Below are 20,280 nucleotides of genomic sequence, written 5' to 3'. Positions count from 1 at the left end.
GAGAAAGAAACATTTATAAATCAGTCACTATAGCAATTTCATATGAGATCAAGGCTTCAAAAATCTGCATTTAGTAGAGTTGAGTACTAAACTTACTTCTATGATTAAGAAAGTTTACCAAATGGCTGGAATGTTAGACTAGGACTTTGGAGTCCTGAGTTCCTGAGCTCTGTCACAAATTTACGGTGTGACCTTGGGCAAGTCATAATCTCTTTGTGCTTTAGTTTCCCATGTGCAAAATGAGGATAATAGTACGTCCCTGCCTCACAAAGGTGTTGTAAGAATGCTTACAATTGAAGATAATGAGGTATTCAGTTTCTATGGTGATTAGGTCCATGTTGAACAGATATTTATGGAAATTTTAAGCTAAGATCACTTTAGTCATGATTTTGCATTTTTTGTGCTCTCTTTTGGCTAGTTTTAAAATAACTGGCTTGACTATTCACAGACAGAATATTTAAAAGTCACATGCTTAAGTAGTTGCTGAAATAAAAATTTCTATTTGCATATATAACTGTCCCTGATGGATACAGCACATTGAATTGAACATTGAATACATTTGAAGAAAAAAACAGTTACCTTCTTGTAAGGTGTTCTTCGAGGTGTTTGTTGTTCATGTCCATTCCAATCAGGTGTGTGCACGCACACTCACAAGGTAGCTGGAAGATTGTTCCCCTAACAGCCTCTGTCAGGTTGGCCTGGGCACCCGCTGGAGTCACATCTTCATGGCACTCAATATAGAGCCTTGCCGAACTGCCACCCCTTCAGTTCCTCTTGCCGGCTACTCTGAAAGAGGGGTAGGAGGGTGGGTATTGGAATGGACATGAACAACACATCTCAAAGAACAACAGTTATGAGAAGGTGAGTAACAGTTTTTTCTTCTTCGAGTGCTTGTTCATGTCGATTCCAATGAGGTGACTCACAAGCCCAAGTTTAGGTGGTGGGGTCGGAGTCTTCCACTGATTGGAGCACTGCTCGTCCAAAAGCCGCATTGTCTCTAGCCTGCGGGGTAATCGCATAGTGCGTGGTGAAAGTATGGATGGAGGACCACGTCACTGCTCTGCAGATTTCCTGAGTGGCAACATGAGCCAGAAACACTGTTGATGAAGTCTGTGCCCTGGTAGAGTGCCCAGTGATTGGAGGTACAGGAACCCCTGCCAGGTTGTAGCATTCATGAATACAGAACGCTATCCATGATGAAATGTGTTGTGACGACTCCAGCAGATCTTTCATTCTGTCGGCCACTGTCACGAATAACTGGACTGATTTTATGAATGATTTCATTCTCTCAATGTAAAAGGCCAGCGCCCTGTGGACATCCAGAGAATGGAGTCTCTGTTCCCTGCCGCTGGAATGTGGCTTACGGTAGAACACCGGGAGAAAAATGTCCTGGTTAATGTGAAACTGTGATACAACCTTTGGGAGGAAAGCAGGATGAGGCCTGAAGCTGAACCTTGTCCTTACAGAACACAGTGAAGGGAAGGTCTGACCTTAGGGCCCTGAGCTCAGACACCCTCCTGGCCGAGGTTATCGCTACCAGGAACACCATCTTGTAAGAGAGGTAGAGAAGGGAGCATGTCACCAACGGTTCAAAGGGTGGTCCCATGAGCCTAGAGAGGACCAGGTTGAGGTCCCAGGTGGGGACAGGCTTATGGACGTGAGGGTATAACCTGTCGAGTCCTTTTAAAAATCGGCTGACCATAGGGTTAGCAAACACCAAGCAGCCCCCCACACCTGATATGGCGGCTAAGTGCACTCTTATTGAAGACAACGAAAGCCTCTGCTGCTTCAGATGGAGAAGGTAGTCTAGAATGAGCGGCACTGAGGCTAGTTTCGGGAACGAATGGTGTGCACCTGCCAGACTGAAAATCTCTTCCACTTGGCAAGGTAGGTGGCTCTCGTAAAGGGTTTCCTGCTGCCAAGGAAGGACTTGTCCAGCATGGTCTGAGCAGGAAAGCTCCAACGGGTTCAACCATGGAGCTTCCACACCGTGAGGTGAAGCGAGTAGAGGCACGGATGTTGAAGACAACCATGATCTTGTGTCAGAAAGTCTGGGAAGAGTGGAAGGGTGACCGGGGCTTCCATGGACATGTCTAGGAGAGAGGTGTACCAGTGCTGATGGGGCCAGGCTGGTGCTATCAATATGACCTGAGCTCATTCCCTCCGGATCTTGAGGAGTACCTTGTGAACGTGCAGTATGAGCATAAAGGAGATAGCCTCCCCATGTAAGGAGGAACACATCTGCTTTGGAGCCTGGGCTGTGATTCTGGAAGGAGCAGAACTGCTGGCACTTTCTGTTGTGTCGCATGGCAAATAGGTCTATCTGGAAAAAACCCGACCTCTGGAAGATTGAGAACGTGACATCCAGGTGAAGGGACCACTCGTGGGCGTGAAACGACCTGCTGAGGTGGTCCACCAGCTCATTCTGTACCCTGGGGAGGTACGAGACTTGCAGATGTATTGAATGTTCCACACAGAAGTCCCACATAATGAGGGCTTCTTGTCACAGGGGAGAGGAGCGTGCACCTCCTTGTTTGTTGATATAGAACATTGCTGTTGTATTTTCCGTCATAACTGATATACAATGACCTCTTAAGTGTACATGCGTGCACATTAAGTGTGCTAGGCGCACCGCTTTGAGCTCTCTGATGTTCATGTAGAGAGTCAGGTCTGCCTGAGACCAGAGACCTTGGGTCCTATGTTCTCCCAGATGTGCTCCTCAGCCCAAGTTTGATGCATCCATCACTGGTGAGAGATACGGCTGAGGACTGATGAAGGGGACCCCTGAGCACACCTCCTGAGGGTCGAGCCACCACAGGAGGGAGTTGAGGGCCGGGCGAAGCAGGGTCAAGATCCTGTCCAAGCTGTCCCGGGCTAGGTGATACACTGACGTGAACCACAACTGAAGAGTTGAAGCCTGAGTCTGACATGCTTCACCACATAGATACAGGCAGCCATGTGTCCCAAAAACTTCAGGCAGTTCCTTGCTGTGGTGGTGGGAAACTGTCTGAGGTCTCAAATGATATCTGTCAGGGCCTGAAACCTTGCTTCCGGCAGGTATGCCCTGGTTTGGGTTAAGTCCAGTACTGTCCCTATAAATGCTATCCTCTGGACGGGGGGACAGAGTCGATTTTCTGTCATTTAGAAGGAGACCCACATTGTTGAAGGTGGTTCTGATGAATCTGACCTGAGCTTCCACTTAGGTCCTGGAGTGGCCCCTGATCAGCCAGTCATCGAGGTATGGAAACACCTGTACCTGGTGCTTGCACAGGAACGTGGCCACGACTGCCATGCACTTGGTGAAGATTCCAAGTGCTGCTGACAGACTGAATGGAAGGACTGTGAATTGGTACTGGGTATTGTTCACCACAAACATGAAGTACTTTTTGTGGGGCTGAGTGATTGCAATATGAAAATATGAGTCCTTCAAGTCGAGGGCGGCATACCAGTCTGCTGGATCCAGCGAGGGGATGATGGAGGCCAAAGAGACCATTACAGAAGTTTATTGCTGCTGTGACAATGAGAGAGAGCAAGCAAGCGTGAGAGTGCGTGCAACAGGGTGTATTATATGTAGCTGCACATGAAGAAGTTACTAAAGAAAAGCTAAGTCAAGGAAATTGCATTTGCAGTTTTAGTGTTTTGAAAGCTCTCTCTCTTCTGAAATCTAATATGGAATTCAGGCCATTAAATGTGGAAAAGATAGAAAAACATGGAGTTATCTGATGGCTAATTTAAACTGAGAAAATATTTTAAAATCTGATCAATATTATTTGTAACACAATGGTCATCTAATGGTGATATGCCTATGTACATAAATAGAAAACACAGAATTTATCTGCTATGGTTCCCTCCCTTCCCTCTTTGGCTTGTAAGAGTGAAAAGGATATTTTGAATCGAAATATGAACAGGTCTAGGAAACAAAATAGTGAAGAAGGCAGGAAGAAAGACAGTTTGGACAAAAACGCAAAATCACAATTTTTAACATTCTTAAAATCTTAATTCCCATAAATTCGGAACTGTGTTTAAAAATTATCTGTCTCAATCAATGTATTCCTCCACCCCATGGAAGAACATGGGCACCAGCCATGGATGTCTGAGAAAGGACAGCAGACCATCTTACTATTCCCCACATCTCCCCAGAGACAGCAGTTCAAGGCCGCCCAGAGGCGGCAGGGGGCAAGTGGGGCAATTTGCCCTGGGCCCCGGGCCCTACAGTGGCCCGACGAGCTGCTCCAGGTTTTTGGCGGCACGTCTGCGGCGGGCCCTTCAGTCAATCCGGGTCTTGGGTGGCAGGTCCTTCAGTACAGCCGAAGACTCGGAGCAAGTGAAGGACCCGCGGCTGACGTGCTGCCGAAACCTCGGAGCACCACCCGGTAAGTACAAGCACCGCCGCAAGCGGCAGAAAAAAAAAAAGCTGCGATCGGCGGCACTTAGGCTGCTCTACCGCCGCCGCTTCATTCTTCGGTGGCAATTTGGCGGCAGGTCTTTCCCTCCGAGAGGGACCCGCAGCTGAATTGCCACCGAAGACTCAGCCCTGGCCCAGGCCTCTTGAATCCTCTGGGCGGCCCTGCAGCAGTTAGGGGGAGCAGGCTGGCAGGTGCCCATGAAGACATGGGGGCAAGGAGAAGGATTGTAGGCCCCTGTAAGGAAAATGAGGAGGGCATCTAATGTGCTAGTGGAGTTTGAAGAGGTGTCAAGACTTGCTGGTTTCAATAGGAAATTAAGAATTCCTCTTGGAGTTTCAGGACACATCATCAAACTGTAACTAGGGGACTGCAGAACTGCTATATTAGGTAAATAGGAATCCCATGAACGAAAACTTTTAGGTTTTGGGGGTTTTTTTCATGTCCCTATTAATGACCCCAGGACAGTTGCTATTGACCCTGTTAAAGAATATCCCTGACCCAGTGGCTGAGAAATGCTGGTCTTACACATCATTTTTTAACATTTGAAAAGAATGGTATTTCAAAGCTTTCAAAATTTGTCATTTTGAAAGTCCTAATGCTTAGAGTGCTGTTTCATATAAGAAGACTACTGGTACTTAAACATGATTTAAATACTTATACACATAGAATTAATAAAACAGAGATATTTAAACAAAAGCACAGTTAAGACCTTAAAATAAGCTGATAAGTACATGTTTGTATGCACATATATGTGGGAGAAGAGGTTGGGGTGGGAAAAATAAGAGAGGAGGGGTGATTTGAAATCTAAATGAATATTGATATTTATAAGTCTTTTCTTCTGCAGATCTCAAATACATGTATGAAGGAATGTATGCACCTTCTAACATTATATAGGTGGGGAAACTGAGGCACAGAGGAACAAAGTGACTTGCCCAAATTTACACAAAAGGTCAGCAGCAAAGCAGGGAATAGCATTTTTAAGTCTCCTGGTCCCCAATTCATTGCCTTGTCCTCTGGACAATACTAAATTTGAACCAGGTATTCTTCACCTTGCGTATCTTAAATTCAGTTTGTCTGATGATAAACTAGGATATTGCCACAGTAAGTAAAATCAGATTTTTGCTTTAAGAGACAGTAATCAAGAGAACTGAGAATGAAAAATGCACAACTGTAAACTCAAGTTCAGATTTGGTACACATCGAAGCAAGCACATTTCCTGTGAGTCTAATGTAATATGAATACAAGTCCTGAATACTGTATTAGAAATAATAGGCATCGTATTTCTTTGTACAGATCTGCCACATGTTTCAGAGCTCTCTCTTTCCTCTAAATCTTTATCAGTTTTCCTCTGTTCCTAATGATCGGTGTTAGGCTTGTCACTGTAGGGCTGTTTTATGAAGCATGTTGGCTTCCCTCATCTTTGCTCACTGCCTCCGTGGAGTCACCAGCATCGTACATGGAACTTTGCTTGATCCCAAATCCAGAGCTCACTTTCTGCTGTCTCTTTAACCTGAAAGGAAACAAAGTGTGTGACCCAAAAACAAATAAAAAATTCCCGTTGCAAATTTAAAACTACGGCAGATCAAATGTCTTCCAAGCAAAAGTTTTGTTATCACTCTGTGTAGAGCACTAGAAGTTTAGATCAGACAGGAATTTTGCAGCTCAGTTAACTTTAGGGCACATATTGGATTGTTTCCCCAACAATTGATTCCTTAATGCACCTAAGGGAAAAGAGATACTGTTTTAGATTAAATTATCTGAAATCATCTTTTGCAACAAGAAGCAGGGTATGTCCATTTGCTTACGTACTTTGAGATAACTATGACCCTTTATTTACTGAATGGCATTTTTGGACTGTGGTAGGAATGTGTATGATTTTTTTCATCTATTTTGAGCAACAACTGCTGAGCCTTCTTTTGGGTATGTGTGGGGAAGTATAAGAAGGCACCTAAATAATCAAGATAATGAAAGCCACTGGTTTACCAGCTTTTAGTGTCTGAAGGGCAGGATGGAGCCAGGAAATGTGCAGAAACAACTATCCTGAAAAAATATGTTTGATACATTCTACAGCATTTTGCTCAACAACAGTGAGGCCAGGTTAAAATTTTGTACAGTTAACTCTCATTCTTTGATGAGGCTTTCTGGGACACTGTAGAATTGTCCCACCTCTGGTCAGACAGCCCCTGCGTTGTTGAGGAGGAGGAAGGGCCCACGGAAGTAGAGCAGTCAACGGGAGCAGAGGGAAACCTTCCCATAGTTGGGACCCTCCTTCCAGATGATGTTGGGGTATCCTCTCACACTGAGGTTACCTCTCCGGGGGAGGGAACTCCAGTCACTAGGAAAAGGCAGGTGTTAGTAATGAGAGATTCGATCATTAGAAAAATAGATAGCTGGGTTTGTGATGACCGGGAGAACCGTATGGTGACTTGCCTGTCTGGTGCGAAGGTTGCGGATCTCTCGAGGCATCTAGATAGACTTATGAGTAGTGCTGGGGAGCAGCCAGTGGTCGTGGTACATGTAGGTACCATTGACATAGGGAAGGGTAGGAGAGACGTCCTGGAGGCCAAATTTAGGCTGCTAGGGAAGAGACTGAAATCCAGGACCTCTAAGGTGGCATTCTCAGAAATTCTCCCAGTTCCACACGCAGGGCCAGGTAGGCATGCAGAGCTTCAGAGTCTCAATGCGTGAATGAGACAATGGTATAAAGAGGAGGGGTTTAGATTCATTAGGAACTGGGGAAACTTTTGGGATAGGGGGAGCCTATACGGGAGAGATGGGTTCCACCTAAACCAAAGTGGAACCAGACTGCTGGCACTTAACATTAAAAAGGTTGCAGAGCAGTTTTTAAACTAGATGTGAAAAAGCTGACTGCTGCAGAGGAGCAGGAGAATCGGACAGAGACTTCTCTTAGAGGAGAGTCTATTGATAGAGATTCTCTAAGTTTTAGTCAGGAGAGAGGATGGAAGAAGATAATGTAAGGGCCAGATCAGATGAGAAACATTCACATAAAAAAGAATTGGACACATCAGAAAAGGGCAGACAAATAAACAGTAACAAGTTTTTAAAGTGCTTGTACATAAATGCTAGAAGTCTAAATAATAAGATAGGTGAACTAGAATGCCTCATGATAAAGGAGGATATTGATATAATAGGCATCACAGAAACCTGGTGGACTCAGGACAATCAATGGGACACAATCATTCTGGGGTACAAAATATATCGGAAGGACAGAACAGGTCGTGCGGGGGGGAGCGGGGAGTGGCACTATATGTGAAAGAAAATGTAGAATCAAATGAAGTAAAAATCTTAAGTGAATCCACATGTTCCATAGAATCTCTATGGATAGTAATTTCATATTCTAATAAGAATATAACATTGGGGATCTATTACTGACCACCTGACCAGGACAGTGATAGTGATGATCAAATGCTAAGGGAAATTAGAGAGGCTATCAAAATTAAGAACTCAATAATAGTGGGGGATTTCAATTATCCCCATATTGACTGGGAACATGTCACCTCAGGATGAAATGCAGAGACAAAATTACTCGATAGTTTAAATGACTGCTTCTTGGAGTAGCTAGTATGGGAACCCACAAGGGGAGAGGCAACTCTTGATTTAGTCCTGAGTGGAGTGCAGGAGCTGGTCCAAGAGGTAACTATAACAGGACCTCTTGGAAATAGTGACCATAATATAATAACATTTAACATCCCTGTGGTGGGAAGAACACCTCAACAGCCCAACACTGTGGCATTTAATTTCAAAAAGCGGAACTAAGCAAAAATGAGGGGGTTAGTTAAACAGAAATTAAAAGGTACAGTGACTAAAGTGAAATCCATGCAAGCTGCATGGACGCTTTTCAAAGACACCATAATAGAGCCCCAACTTAAATGTATACCACAAATTAAAAAACACAGTAAAAGAACTAAAAAAGATCCACCATGGCTTAACAATCATGTAAAAGAAGCAGCGAGAGATAAAAAGGCATCTGTTAAAAAGTGGAAGTCAAATCCTAGTGAGGTATATAGAAAGGAGCATAAACACTGCCAAATTAAGTGTAAAAATGTAATAAGAAAGCCAAAGAGGAGTTTGAAGATCGGCTAGCCAAAAACTCAAAGGTAATAACAAAAATGTTTTTTAAATATATCAGAAGCAGGAAGCCTGCTAAACAACCAGTGGGGCCCCTGGATGATCGAGATACAAAAAAAGAGCTTAAAGACGATAAACTCATTGCAGAGAAACTAAATGGAGTCTTTGCTTCAGTCTTCATGGCTGAGGATGTTAGGGAGATTCCCAAACCTGAGCTGGCTTTTGTAGGTGACAAATCTTAGGAATTGTCACAGACTGAAGTGTCACTAGAGGAGATTTTGGAATTAATTGATAAGCTTAACAGTAACAAGTCATGGGGACCACATGGCATTCACCCAAGAGTTCTGAAAGAACTCAAATGTGAAGTTGTGGAACTATTAACTATGGTTTGTAACCTGTCCTTTAAATCGGCTTCTGTACCCAATGACTGGAAGATAGCTAATGTAACGCCAATATTTAAAATGGGCTCTAGAGGAGATCCCAGCAATTACAGACCAGTAAGTCTAATGTTGGTACTGGGCAAATTAGTTGAAACAATAGCAAAGAATAAAATTGTCAGATACATAGAAGAACATAAATTGTTGGGCAAAAGTCAACATGGTTTTTGTAAAGGGAAATCATGTCTTATTAATCTATTACAGTTCTTTGAAGAGGTCAACAAACATGTGGACAAGGGGGATCCAGTTAACATAGCATACTTAGATTTCCAGAAAGCCTTTGACAAGGTCCCTCACCAAAGGCTCTTATGTAAATTAAGTTGTCATGGGATAAAAGGGAAGGTCCTTTCATGGATTGAGAACTGGTTAAAAGACAGGGAACAAAGGGTAGGAATAAATGGTAAATTCTCAGAATAGAGAGGGGTAACTAGTGGTGTTCCCCAAGGGTCAGTCCTAGGACCAATCTTATTCAACTTATTCATAAATGATCTGGAAAAGGGGTAAACAGTGAGATGACAAAGTTTGCAGACGATACTTAACTGCTCAAGATAGTTAAGACCAAAGCAGACGGTGAAGAACTTCAAAAAGATCTCACAAAACTAAGTGATTGGGCAACAAAATGGTAAATGGAATTTAATGTGGATAAATGTAAAGTAATGCACATTGGAAAAAATAATCCCAGCTATACATACAATATGATGGGGGCAAATTTAGCTACAATAAATCAGGAAAAAGAGTCATCATGGATAGTTTCCTGAAGACGTCCACACAGTGTGCAGTGGCGGTCAAAAAAGCAAACAGCATGTTAGGAATCATTAAAAAGGGGATAGAGAATAAGATGGAGAGTATCTTATTGACCTTATATAAATCCCTGGTATGCCCACATCTTGAATACTGCGTACAGATGTGGTCTCCTCATCTAAAAAAAGATATACTGGCACTAGAAAAGGTTCAGAAAAGGACAACTAAAATGATTAGGGGTTTGGAACAGGTCCCATATGAGGAGCGATTAAAGAGGCTAGGACTTTTCAGCTTGGAAAAGAGGAGACTATGGGGGGATATGATAGAGATATATAAAATCATGAGTGATGTGGAGAAAGTCAATAAGGAATAGGGGCCACCAAATGAAATTAATGGGCAGCAGATTTAAAACAAATAAAAGGAAGTTCTTCTTCACACAGCACACAGTCAACTTGTGGAACTCCTTGCCTGAGGAGGTTGTGAAGGCTACGACTATAACAGCATTTAAAAGAGAACTGGATAAATTCATGGAGGTTAAGTCCATTAATGACTATTAGCCACGATGGGTAAGGAATGGTGTCCCTAGCCTCTGTTTGTCAGAGGATGAAGATGGATGGAAGGAGAGAGATCACTTTATCATTGCCTGTTAGGTTCATTCCCTCTGGGGCACCTGGCATTGGCCACTGTCAGTAGACAGGATACTGGGCTAGATGGACCTTTGGTCTGACCCAGAATGGCTGTTCTTATGTTTAATAACTATTGTCCATTACAATGAAACCTCCTATAAAAATGAGGTTGATATGAATTAAAATAAATGACTCCTCTAGTAGAGAGAGACAGTGAAATTACTTAGCAATACCCTGTTATTACTGTAGTTTGCTTTTGCCACTTAACCAAATTAGAGATGCTATTCCATATATTCATATGAATACATCAGCACTTATGTTAGCTTGATGGTTTGCAAGGCAACACTGCACAATGCCACTTTATACTTTTCCTTATTCTCTTTTTCCCCCCAGAAAGGGAGACTACCACCAGAATTTAAAACTGAAAAAAGTAAATTGGAAATCAGGGATATGAGCTTGAATGATACAAATGACATTCTGTTCCCTCAGGAATATGGATGTTACATTTTCAATAGCAAATAATTTACTTTTAAAAAAGAAATATGTCTTGCTAATAGAAACACACAGTCAATTCCATTAATACTAGCCTATATTTTTTATTTATAGTTCCAAATTAATGGGCTGCTCTGATACTTGTAAAAAAAATTAGCTGATGGTTTCCTGCCCTTCAGATATCTTTAATGCATCAGTAGAGATAGATGTTAATTTTATTCAATTATTTAATTGCATGAATACAATTACATATGTTGTGAACCAACAGTAAAATCAATATCTTGCCTAATAACTTTTAGAATATTTAGAACAAGTATTTGAAAGTGTCCATAAAAGAAAATATGTTTGCCAGCCTTCACTAATAAACTTGAATACTGATCCTTTTTCAAAGCTAGCACCAATCCATAATAAACAACACTATGCAAAATGTCTCCTAACCTATTAATATAGAGGAAACCCCTGCACCCACCACCCCACTGATTTGCAACCATCTGCAGTATCACAAATTAAAAACAGCTCCTACTCTATGAGAGCTACAGGGACTGCTGTTCTATTTAAGTTAATCCTTATCAAGGTATAAATGAAGTGCATTGCACAGATATCAAATGTTTTTAGCTCAGTTTTATTTTCGGTATTTGCAATATATACTCATAGCAGGTCTGAAGTAGTTCTGTGCTTTTATTGCTTCTATGCCAGTATTATATATTACTGCTGTAATGTCCTATTTAAGAGAGAACATTTAAGGAATCAGAGTGAGCGGGCTATGAAAATGGTCTATTGCTAATGAAGAGATTCTCTGATGAGGCCAAGACAGTTATTCTAGAAGTAGTTGCCCAATATCGCAGCACAAATTCAGATTCAAATGACTATTACTGCTCGTAAACTAAATTCAGAATCTTAAATGAGTAATAAAAACATACCTCAGCAAAGCATTAGGGGGTAGCTGTGTTAGTCTGTATTCCCAAAAACAATGAGGCGTCTGGTGGCACCTTAAAGACTAACAAATGTATTTGGGCATAAGCTTTTGGTAAAACACCCACTTCTTCAGATGCAGATGCAGGTATTATCAGCTTTGATTCCACCAATGAAAAAGAATGTGGTGACTGGAGAATAAATAGGCTCTAAACTTTCCCAGCTTTAGAAACAAAAGTAATAAATACGCTATATTTGCTTGTTTGTGGGCAGCCCAACATAGCTGTGAATGCAGTGGTGGGAAAGATCATCACCATAGTCTATGTAGGGTCCAGGCACAATCCCCCTGGGCTGAATATTGCAGACTAGTGTGACAGTGCTAGCCTCCCAAAGAGTGGAATAGGACACGGTTTATTTTCTAACAGACAGTGTAATTATTATTGGGGCTTGAAGAGTGAACCTCTTCCCATCTCCCTGCCCCTCCCTAGAGAAATTCTGGACTTTACAATTAGGAGTTACACTTGCGGTTCTAGCCCTCATTGTGTTTTGCAGGCTACTGAAAAGTTAATTTTTTGCAGGCGCAGTTTACAGGCTCTGGAAATCAGATACTGTGCATTAATATTGTGTTTAAAACAAACAAAAAACAAACCAAAACAACTGCTGCAGACACAGGGCCACCCAGAGGATTCAGGAGGCCTGGGGCAAAGCAATTTCAGGGCCCCCTTCAATAAAAAAAAAGTTGCAAAACTATAGAATATTATATTCTTGTGGGGGCCCCTGCGGGGTCCGGGCCTGGTGCAAATTGCCCCACTTGCCTCCCCCCTCTGGGCAGCCCTGTGCAGACAAGAGATCCCTAAGAAAAAATCAATCAATCTATTTGTGTTGAGCGTTTTGGTTCATTCAGCAAGAACTTCTTGTGTTGCACTCCAGCCTGGCTTATCTTACCTTATTTTATCTTGGGTGATGTATGGCCCACAGGATAAAACCCTTATTATCCGAAAGCCTTCCATGTAAAAGTGAAAACAATTGCAAAATCCCTAGTGGACTTCATTGAGTCTCTGGCTCTTCTTATTCAGCATTAAATCTCTGCTTGAGGAAGGGTTTTGTTTCTGATTTTTTAATTTAAAAAATACTTTTTTTGGTAGATTGTTTCGGTCTGGTTTTGGTGGGGTGGGGTCTTTTGGGTAGAAGACTTACTCTGAGAGTATATCAAAGTAAAGCAGATAGAAAAGATGCTTATGATTTTTCAGCACTTGAAAACACAAGAATCTAGTAACAATTAACTCAATCTTATAAAAACACAATATAAAGCCTTCATGTGGGTTATATTTTTGTAAATTAAGCCCAGATCCTGCAATCTGATTCACATGGGCAGAGCTCTGCACTTGCATGGATCCCCACTGATGTAAAGGAGATTCTGCTCACACACTGAAGCTTTCAGGATCAGGGCCCTTAGGGATAATCTGAAAACAATGGGGATGCCCAAGTGTAACTGATGGCATCATTGGTCCTGCAGAATTATTGTTACTAGTGATAATGTGCAAGAAGAAAACAGCCCACAGCATCTTGAGTCACAGAGCCTCGCTTGAACTTAGAAGGCTGGCAGTTAGAAAAACATCAGATTTTTACTCATACGTTGGGAAAATTGGCTGCAGAAACAGTCAAAAACGCAGAAACCGATGTCACTTTTCAAAATGGAATCACACTTTAAATCTCCCTATGCCCTGTCAAACAAAGGCTAAAAATATACATTTATTTGCATTACCCCGGTAGCTAGGGGCCCCAGACATAAACCAGGACCCCGTTGTGCTAGGTATTGTACAAACAGAGCAAAATGACAGAAAATGTTACTTTGTTTACTGCAGACATTTATATAAAATGCTACGACTAACAAAAGTCAATGACACCTAAAAGGTCGGATTCCAAAATGCCTATCTGAACTAGGAGTAGAAGTCCCATTGTCAGGCAATACAGTTCTATTTTTCAGTAACAGATCTTTTAAATTGATGTGATTCTTCTTCTCTATGTTAAGCCTCCAAACAAATTTCCTGACTGCACACAAGGAAAATGGACATAACCATCTCTCATGTGTAAAACAGCACACTACGCCCTGGCTGTCTCCACAGGGTTCTAAATGGTCCCTGTGCTACACATTGTTCAATCCAGATCTGGATAAGTCTATGAAAAACAGCTCGGTTTTAAAGTGGTAGATGCAAATGAAACAACAGAGAAAGTCTGCAGAAAAAGATGTCTTTACAGGGTAGTGAAAGAAAATTGGCCAAATCTTCTGGCCCTCAAAGTGGATTTAAATTTATCCAGATATAGTTAGTGAAGACTATACCCCCTGCTCAGGGAAGCTGAGGGGAGGTGGCAGATCTGGCTCCTGCGCCCACAGTCCTCCCACTAACACGGGTGGAGGGGGTGTGGATAGGGTATGGCTCAGCTCTGCTATGCCTATTCTGCCACTGGTAGAAGGTTACTGTGACTCACTGATGACCTTTATATCACTTTGCCTGAGCTCCATTGGGGTGAGGTTAAGAATCTGGTCCAGTGTGTAGAGGCTCATGCCGGTAGTTTAATAATAATAAAGGATCTAACCTTTTAACCTCAGTGCAGAATAGTAAAAGAGTTAAATATATATATATATATTTTAAAATTAGAATACAGAAACGTTAATGTGGCTAGCCCTTTGTGCTTGAAACGAACAACCTTATTTTCAAAGGATGTGCTTTAACCTGGGTGATGTCTGGATTCAAGAGAGTGAAGGAATACTATTGGACTGCTGATGGAACTTGGGTTTTGCTAGGAGGTCAATGATTGACACCAGGTAAAATATTCCCAAGAGCATATACAATATCCCCAAGATCAGAATAGCAGGGACTAGACGGTGGGTGGGGAAAACTAGTATAGGATTTTGCTCAAACAATTGGTAAGGAAAAAATAGCCAAACTCTACAGGATGATCAAGAATGACCAAAGGTAGCTTGTCACTAGTCCAAATTACTGGGACTAAAGTTGCCCCAAGAGGATTTATTCCCCTTGTTACTAGTATCCTCAAATGGTTTGAGAATATGGAGGGAGCCTTTGCAAAACAGCAATACTCTCCTGCTGACCTAATGTGAATAGTCTCTCTCTAAACAACTAGGAGCACTAGGTTGTTTGGCTACTACCAGGATTGAGAGTCACTTAAAAATTCTGTTGTATACATGGGAATGTTCCACTCCGATCACTTGCCAAGTGGCACAAACCAAAACTGTTTGGAAGGCCTGACAATAACTGGAATATGCAACAGATGGCAGGGGGAAAACACCCAGGTAAAAATGAAATGGCAAAATAAAATGTAAGGCCACTAAGTTCTGAATAGTAAAGCAAAACATTTTGAAAGCCTGCCTGGCAACAGAGAAACAGAAAGCACTATCAAAGTCAACCAACAAAATCATGGAAATGCACAATTTAGCAGGCAGCATACCATATGTCCGCCAATATCTAGCGCACTGGGGACATTAAGAAAGTCATTTAGGTGGTGTCCTATTGTGCCCAGGTATAGTATAACATATGGTACATTTGTTGCTTAACTGTGCATTTCCTCACTTTTGTTATTTAGCATCACTAATTTAGGGCTTGAATAATATAGTTTGCGTCTGAATTTTTCCATTCAATATTTTGAAAATCAATGTTATTATTTAGAATTAATCTCATCACAGTGCAATTGTTCTAAAGTGTTAAAATGGGGTAGGCTCTTGTTTACAAATCTAAATGTAATGAGGTGGCTAGATGGGATTATTTTAACATAGCAGACTGCTGCACTTGAACCTATATAATTATAATTGTTTATATATTCAAATCCTCATGCAATTTGCTATAATGTCACCTAGGGAGACATTACAGGGTTGTTGTTGTTGTTAGTTAGTTAGTTATACAGGAAGACTTCCCAAGGGTAAGAGCCTTGAAGAAACATATGCAGACATACTTCAGAAATGTGGACTGGAGGCAGTATAGTGAGAGATTAATGCAGCAGGGATAAAGGAGAAAGATCAAGAGAAATTTGGCTCTGTAGAAGTGAGTGCCCACCTATTATATTGGAGGATTGGGAGAAAGCAGATTTCTGCAGAGTAGCTGGTCATAAACTCTAGTGTCTTGTCCTTCCATCTAGTATCCTCGGGGAGCCACTGAGCAGGATCACTGCCTCCCAACAATCATAGCTGTCAAGAACAAGAAACATAAGCAGCCCTCTGTCCCATACTGGAGCAGATTCACATTCTTCTGTTGTCATGTGCTCTGAGGAGATGAGTATTAGGGTATGTCTACACTGGAATAACAGAGCCACAGCGTGGCCGTGGCCAGTCCAGGTCAACTGACTCAAGCTCACAGGGCTAAAATTTGCTGTGTAGATGTTTCATCTGGAGCTGAAGGCTCGGTTCTGGGAACCATCCCCCTCATGGGGTCCAAGAGCTTGAGCTCCAACCTGATCCCGAATGTCTACCCAGCAATTTTACTGCCCTATGACCTGAGCCCTGTGAACCCAAGCCAGTGGACCCAGGCCAGCCACAGGTGTTTACTTGCTGTGTAGATGTATCCAAAATGGCTCTGCTGAGCTTCCAAGATACACAGTGAAAGTCTGGCCATAACCATAGGGAAACCATAACCAATGCATCTTATCACCCTAAAAAAACTCAATCCTAAATATATAGAAGTGTGAAAGGGTGTGAAATGTAGACCTGCTTTGGTCAATTTTTATTTATTTGGGGAAAGAGGGGTAGAAAATATGGTTTCTGGAAAATCTAAATGTTCTTTAGGAAAATGTTGGTTCTGCTAAAATTTCTCTCATTCCTGTTGGGAAAATGGAAACAAAGGATTTCAGTTTGGGATGTGCAATGCTTTGGGGGTTCACTCGGACCAGTAAGGGGTTGTGTCAATACCTGCTCTCTAACCCTGAATGCTTCTGTGCTGTGCAACTTTGGCTCAGAGTCCTGACACCAACAGCCTTTTCAGTCCCAAGTCTCCCAAAAACTGTATCCCCTGCAGTATCCAGTCCCTCTCATCGGACCCTCACTGAAATTATCAAATTTGCTGCTTCCAAAGAGACAGAACACAAACCACCTTCATTGTTTGGCTGAGGATTTTACCCTTCAATCTAATGCACATTATTGAAACGGTTTTGTAATAAAACAAGAACGAGTTTATTAACAAAGCAGATTTTCAAATGCTAAGTAAGAATAGAGGACCAATATGATCAGAAGGAAAACAAAAACAAAACAACTAAAACTTACAATCTTTATTTAAGTAGGTTCCTCACCTATAGTCAGTTCTCAGATACTGCAGTCCTGTTGGGTTGAAGGATTCAACTTTTTCAGATTACAAGAGCTCTGGCTGCTTGTGTCCATTCAGTGATGAATAACAAAATGTCTTTCTGCTTCTGCTGATATCTATGGGTATTCTACACTATGAAATTAGGTTGAATTTATAGAAGTCGATTTTTTAGAAATCGATTTTATACAGTTGATTGTGTGTCCCCCCACTTAAGACCATTAAAACAGCGGTATGCGTCCACAGTACCGAGGCTAGCACCGACTTCCGGAGCGTCGCACTGTGGTAGCTATCCCACAGTTCCCGCAGTCTCCACTGCCCATTGGAATTCTGGGTTGAGATCCCAATGCCTGATGTATCAAAAACATTGTTGCAGGTGGTTCTGGGTACATCTCATCACCCCCCACCCCAGTGAAAGCAATGGCAGACAATTGTTTTGAGCCTTTTTTCCTGGGTTACCTGAGAAGATGCCATACCACGTCAGGCATGGAGCCCGCTCAACTCACCATCACTGTATGTCTCCTGAGTGCTGGCAGATGTGGTACGGCATTGCTACACAGCAGCAGCTCATTACCTTTTGGCAGCAGACGGTGCATTACGATTGATAGCCGTCGTCATCGTCTCCTGGGTGCTCTTTTAGCTGACCTTGGTGAGGTCTGTCAGGGGCACCTGGATATAAATGGGAGTGACTCCAGGTCATTCTCTTTTTAAGTTTCGTCTCATGGAGATTCAGTCCTGCCTGCAGTCGTACTGCACCGTCTTCTGGTGAGCAGCCAGGAGACGACAATGGCTAGCAGTTGTACTTCACCATCTGCTGCCAGCCTAAGATGTATAAGAGATATGGAGTGGATCAAAACAAGAAAGAGATCAGATTTGTTTTGTATTCATTTGCTCCCTTCTCCCTCCCACTGTGAATAGTGGGGGGAAGGATAGCTCAGTGGTTTGAGCATTGGCCTACTAAACCCAAGGTTTTAAGTTCAATCCTTGAAGGGGCTATTCTATGTGATAGTTGTGTGTATTTCTTCTGGATGCAAATCCACCACCTTTTTTAATTTTAATTCCCTGTAAGCCATGTCATCAGTCGCACCTCCCTCCGTCAGAGCAATGGCAGACAATCGTTTCACGCCTTTTTTTCAGTGCAGATGCCATAGCACAGCAAGCATGGAGCCCGCTCAGATCACCGCAGCAATTATGAGCACTGTAAACACCACATGCATTATCCTGCAATATATGCAGAACCAGAACCTGCAAAAGCAAAACCAGGCGAGGAAGCAACGGCAGCACGGTGACAAGAGTGATGAGGACATGGACACAGACTTCTCTCAAAGTACGGGCTCCAGCAATGTGGACATCATGGTGACAATGGGACTGAACCACCAAGGCAGCCAGTACATAAACTGAAAGGGGTACTTTTCAATGCTGCTGCAAGCACTGGTGGATCACAAGGGACGTTTCACCAACATCAACGTGGGATGGTCAGGAAAGGTACATGATGCTCGTATCTTCAGGAACTCTAGTCTGTTTCAAAAGCTGCACAACGGACTTTCTTACCAGACCAGAAAATTACCATTGGGGATGTTGAAATGCTTATAGCTATCCTTGAGGACCCAGCCTACCCCTTAATGCCATGGCTTGTGAAGCAATACACAGGCAGCCTGGACAGTAGACAGGAGCTGTTCAACTATAGGCTGAGCAAGTGCAGAATGGTGGTAGAATGTGCATTTGGACGTTTAAAAGCTCGCTGGCACAGTTTACTGTATTGGATAGACCTAAGCAAAACCAATATTCCCATTTTTATTACTGCTTGCTGTGGGCACCACAATATCTGTGAGAGTAAGGGGGAGACATTTATGGTGGGGTGGGAGGTTGAGGCAAATCGCCTGACCGCTGATTACGCTCAGCGAGACACCAGGACGGTTAGCGGAGTACAGGAGGGTGTGGTGTGCATCAGAGAAGCTTTGAGAACCAGTTTCATGACTGGCCAGGCTATGGTGTGAAAGTTCTGTTTGTTTCTCCTTGATGAAACCCAACTTTCTGTTGCATGGGCAGTTCTCTGGGGTGGAGTGGTTGGGTGCTGGAGGCCCCCCCACTACATTCTTGGGTTTCTAGGTGAGGAAGCTATGGAACTTGGGGAGGAGGGTAGCTAGTTACGCAGGGGCTGTAGCAGGGGTCTGTGCTCATGGTGCCTTTCCTGAACCTCAACCATACACCGGAGCATATCAGTTTGTTCCTCCAGTAGCCTCAGCATTGCCTCTTGCCTTCTGTCACCAAACTGATGCCACCTATCATCTTCAGCCCACCACTTATTATCTTCAGCCCACCACCTGTCCTCACATTCATATTGTGCTTTCATATTGTCTGCCTCCACCCATTCTGCTGGGCTCTTTCAGTGTGGGAGGGCTGCATGAGCTCAGAGAACATTTCATCGCAAGTGCGTTTTTTTCGCCTTCTAATCTTCGCTAGCCTCTGGGACGGAGAAGATAGTGTGAGCGTTGAAACATTTGCAGCTAGTGGAGGAAAAAAAAGGGAGAGTGGTAATTAAAAAGACACATTTTAGAGAACAATGGGTAGACTCTTTCATGGTAAACTTTGCTGTTAACATTACATAGCACATGTGCTTTTGGTACAAGGTCGAATTTTGCCTCTTATTGAGGGTATGCCGGTTTGGTGTGAGAGATCACTCATGCAGGGCCAGGCAACAGAATTTGGATTGCATGCAGGCATGGTAAGACAGTGTCTTTTGGCTTCTTTAACCTTCATACATTTGGGAATGGTTTCAAAACAGCAACATCCTCATTTCCCATACCAAGCAGCCGTTGGGTTGGCCATTTAAAATGGGTTTGCAATTTAAAAGGAGGGGCTGCGGTTTTCAGGTTAACGTGCAGCAGAAACCCAACTAACCCGCTCCCCACACATACACACACACACACACACACTTCTTTGGGATGATCACTTCACCTCTCCCCCCACCGCATGGCTAACAGAGGGGAACATTTCTGTTCAGCCACAGGCAAACAGCCCAGCAGGAACAGGCACCTCTGAATGTCCCCTTAATAAAATCACCCTATTTCAACCAGGTGATCATGAATGATATCACTCTCCTGAGGATAACACAGAGAGATAAAGAACGGATGTTGTTTGAATGCTAGCAAACAGTGGGACCATACGCTGTGTTATGCAATAATTCCAGACTATGTGCTACTGACCTGGCATGGTAAAGTGTCCTACCATGGAGGCTGCTCTCCCCAGAAACTTTTTGCAAAGGCTTTAG

At 42.8% G+C, this 20,280-nt stretch overlaps 1 protein-coding gene across 1 annotated transcript in view; it reads right to left on the bottom strand.

Moving 5' to 3' along the window:
• Positions 1-5,689: 5,689 nt before the first annotated feature.
• The window catches only part of CCDC102B (coiled-coil domain containing 102B), a 357,030-nt gene continuing 342,439 nt past the window's right edge, over positions 5,690-20,280 (bottom strand). The window contains exon 9 of the mRNA XM_045007770.1: positions 5,690-5,916. Coding sequence (XP_044863705.1) covers positions 5,799-5,916 — 118 coding nt within the window. The 3' untranslated portion in view covers positions 5,690-5,798. The remainder of the gene's footprint in view (positions 5,917-20,280) is intronic.

Source organism: Mauremys mutica, chromosome 2 (assembly GCF_020497125.1).
Source record: "Mauremys mutica isolate MM-2020 ecotype Southern chromosome 2, ASM2049712v1, whole genome shotgun sequence".
NCBI classification, from domain to species: domain Eukaryota; kingdom Metazoa; phylum Chordata; order Testudines; family Geoemydidae; genus Mauremys; species Mauremys mutica.
This window is presented reverse-complemented; position numbering and strand designations above follow the sequence as displayed.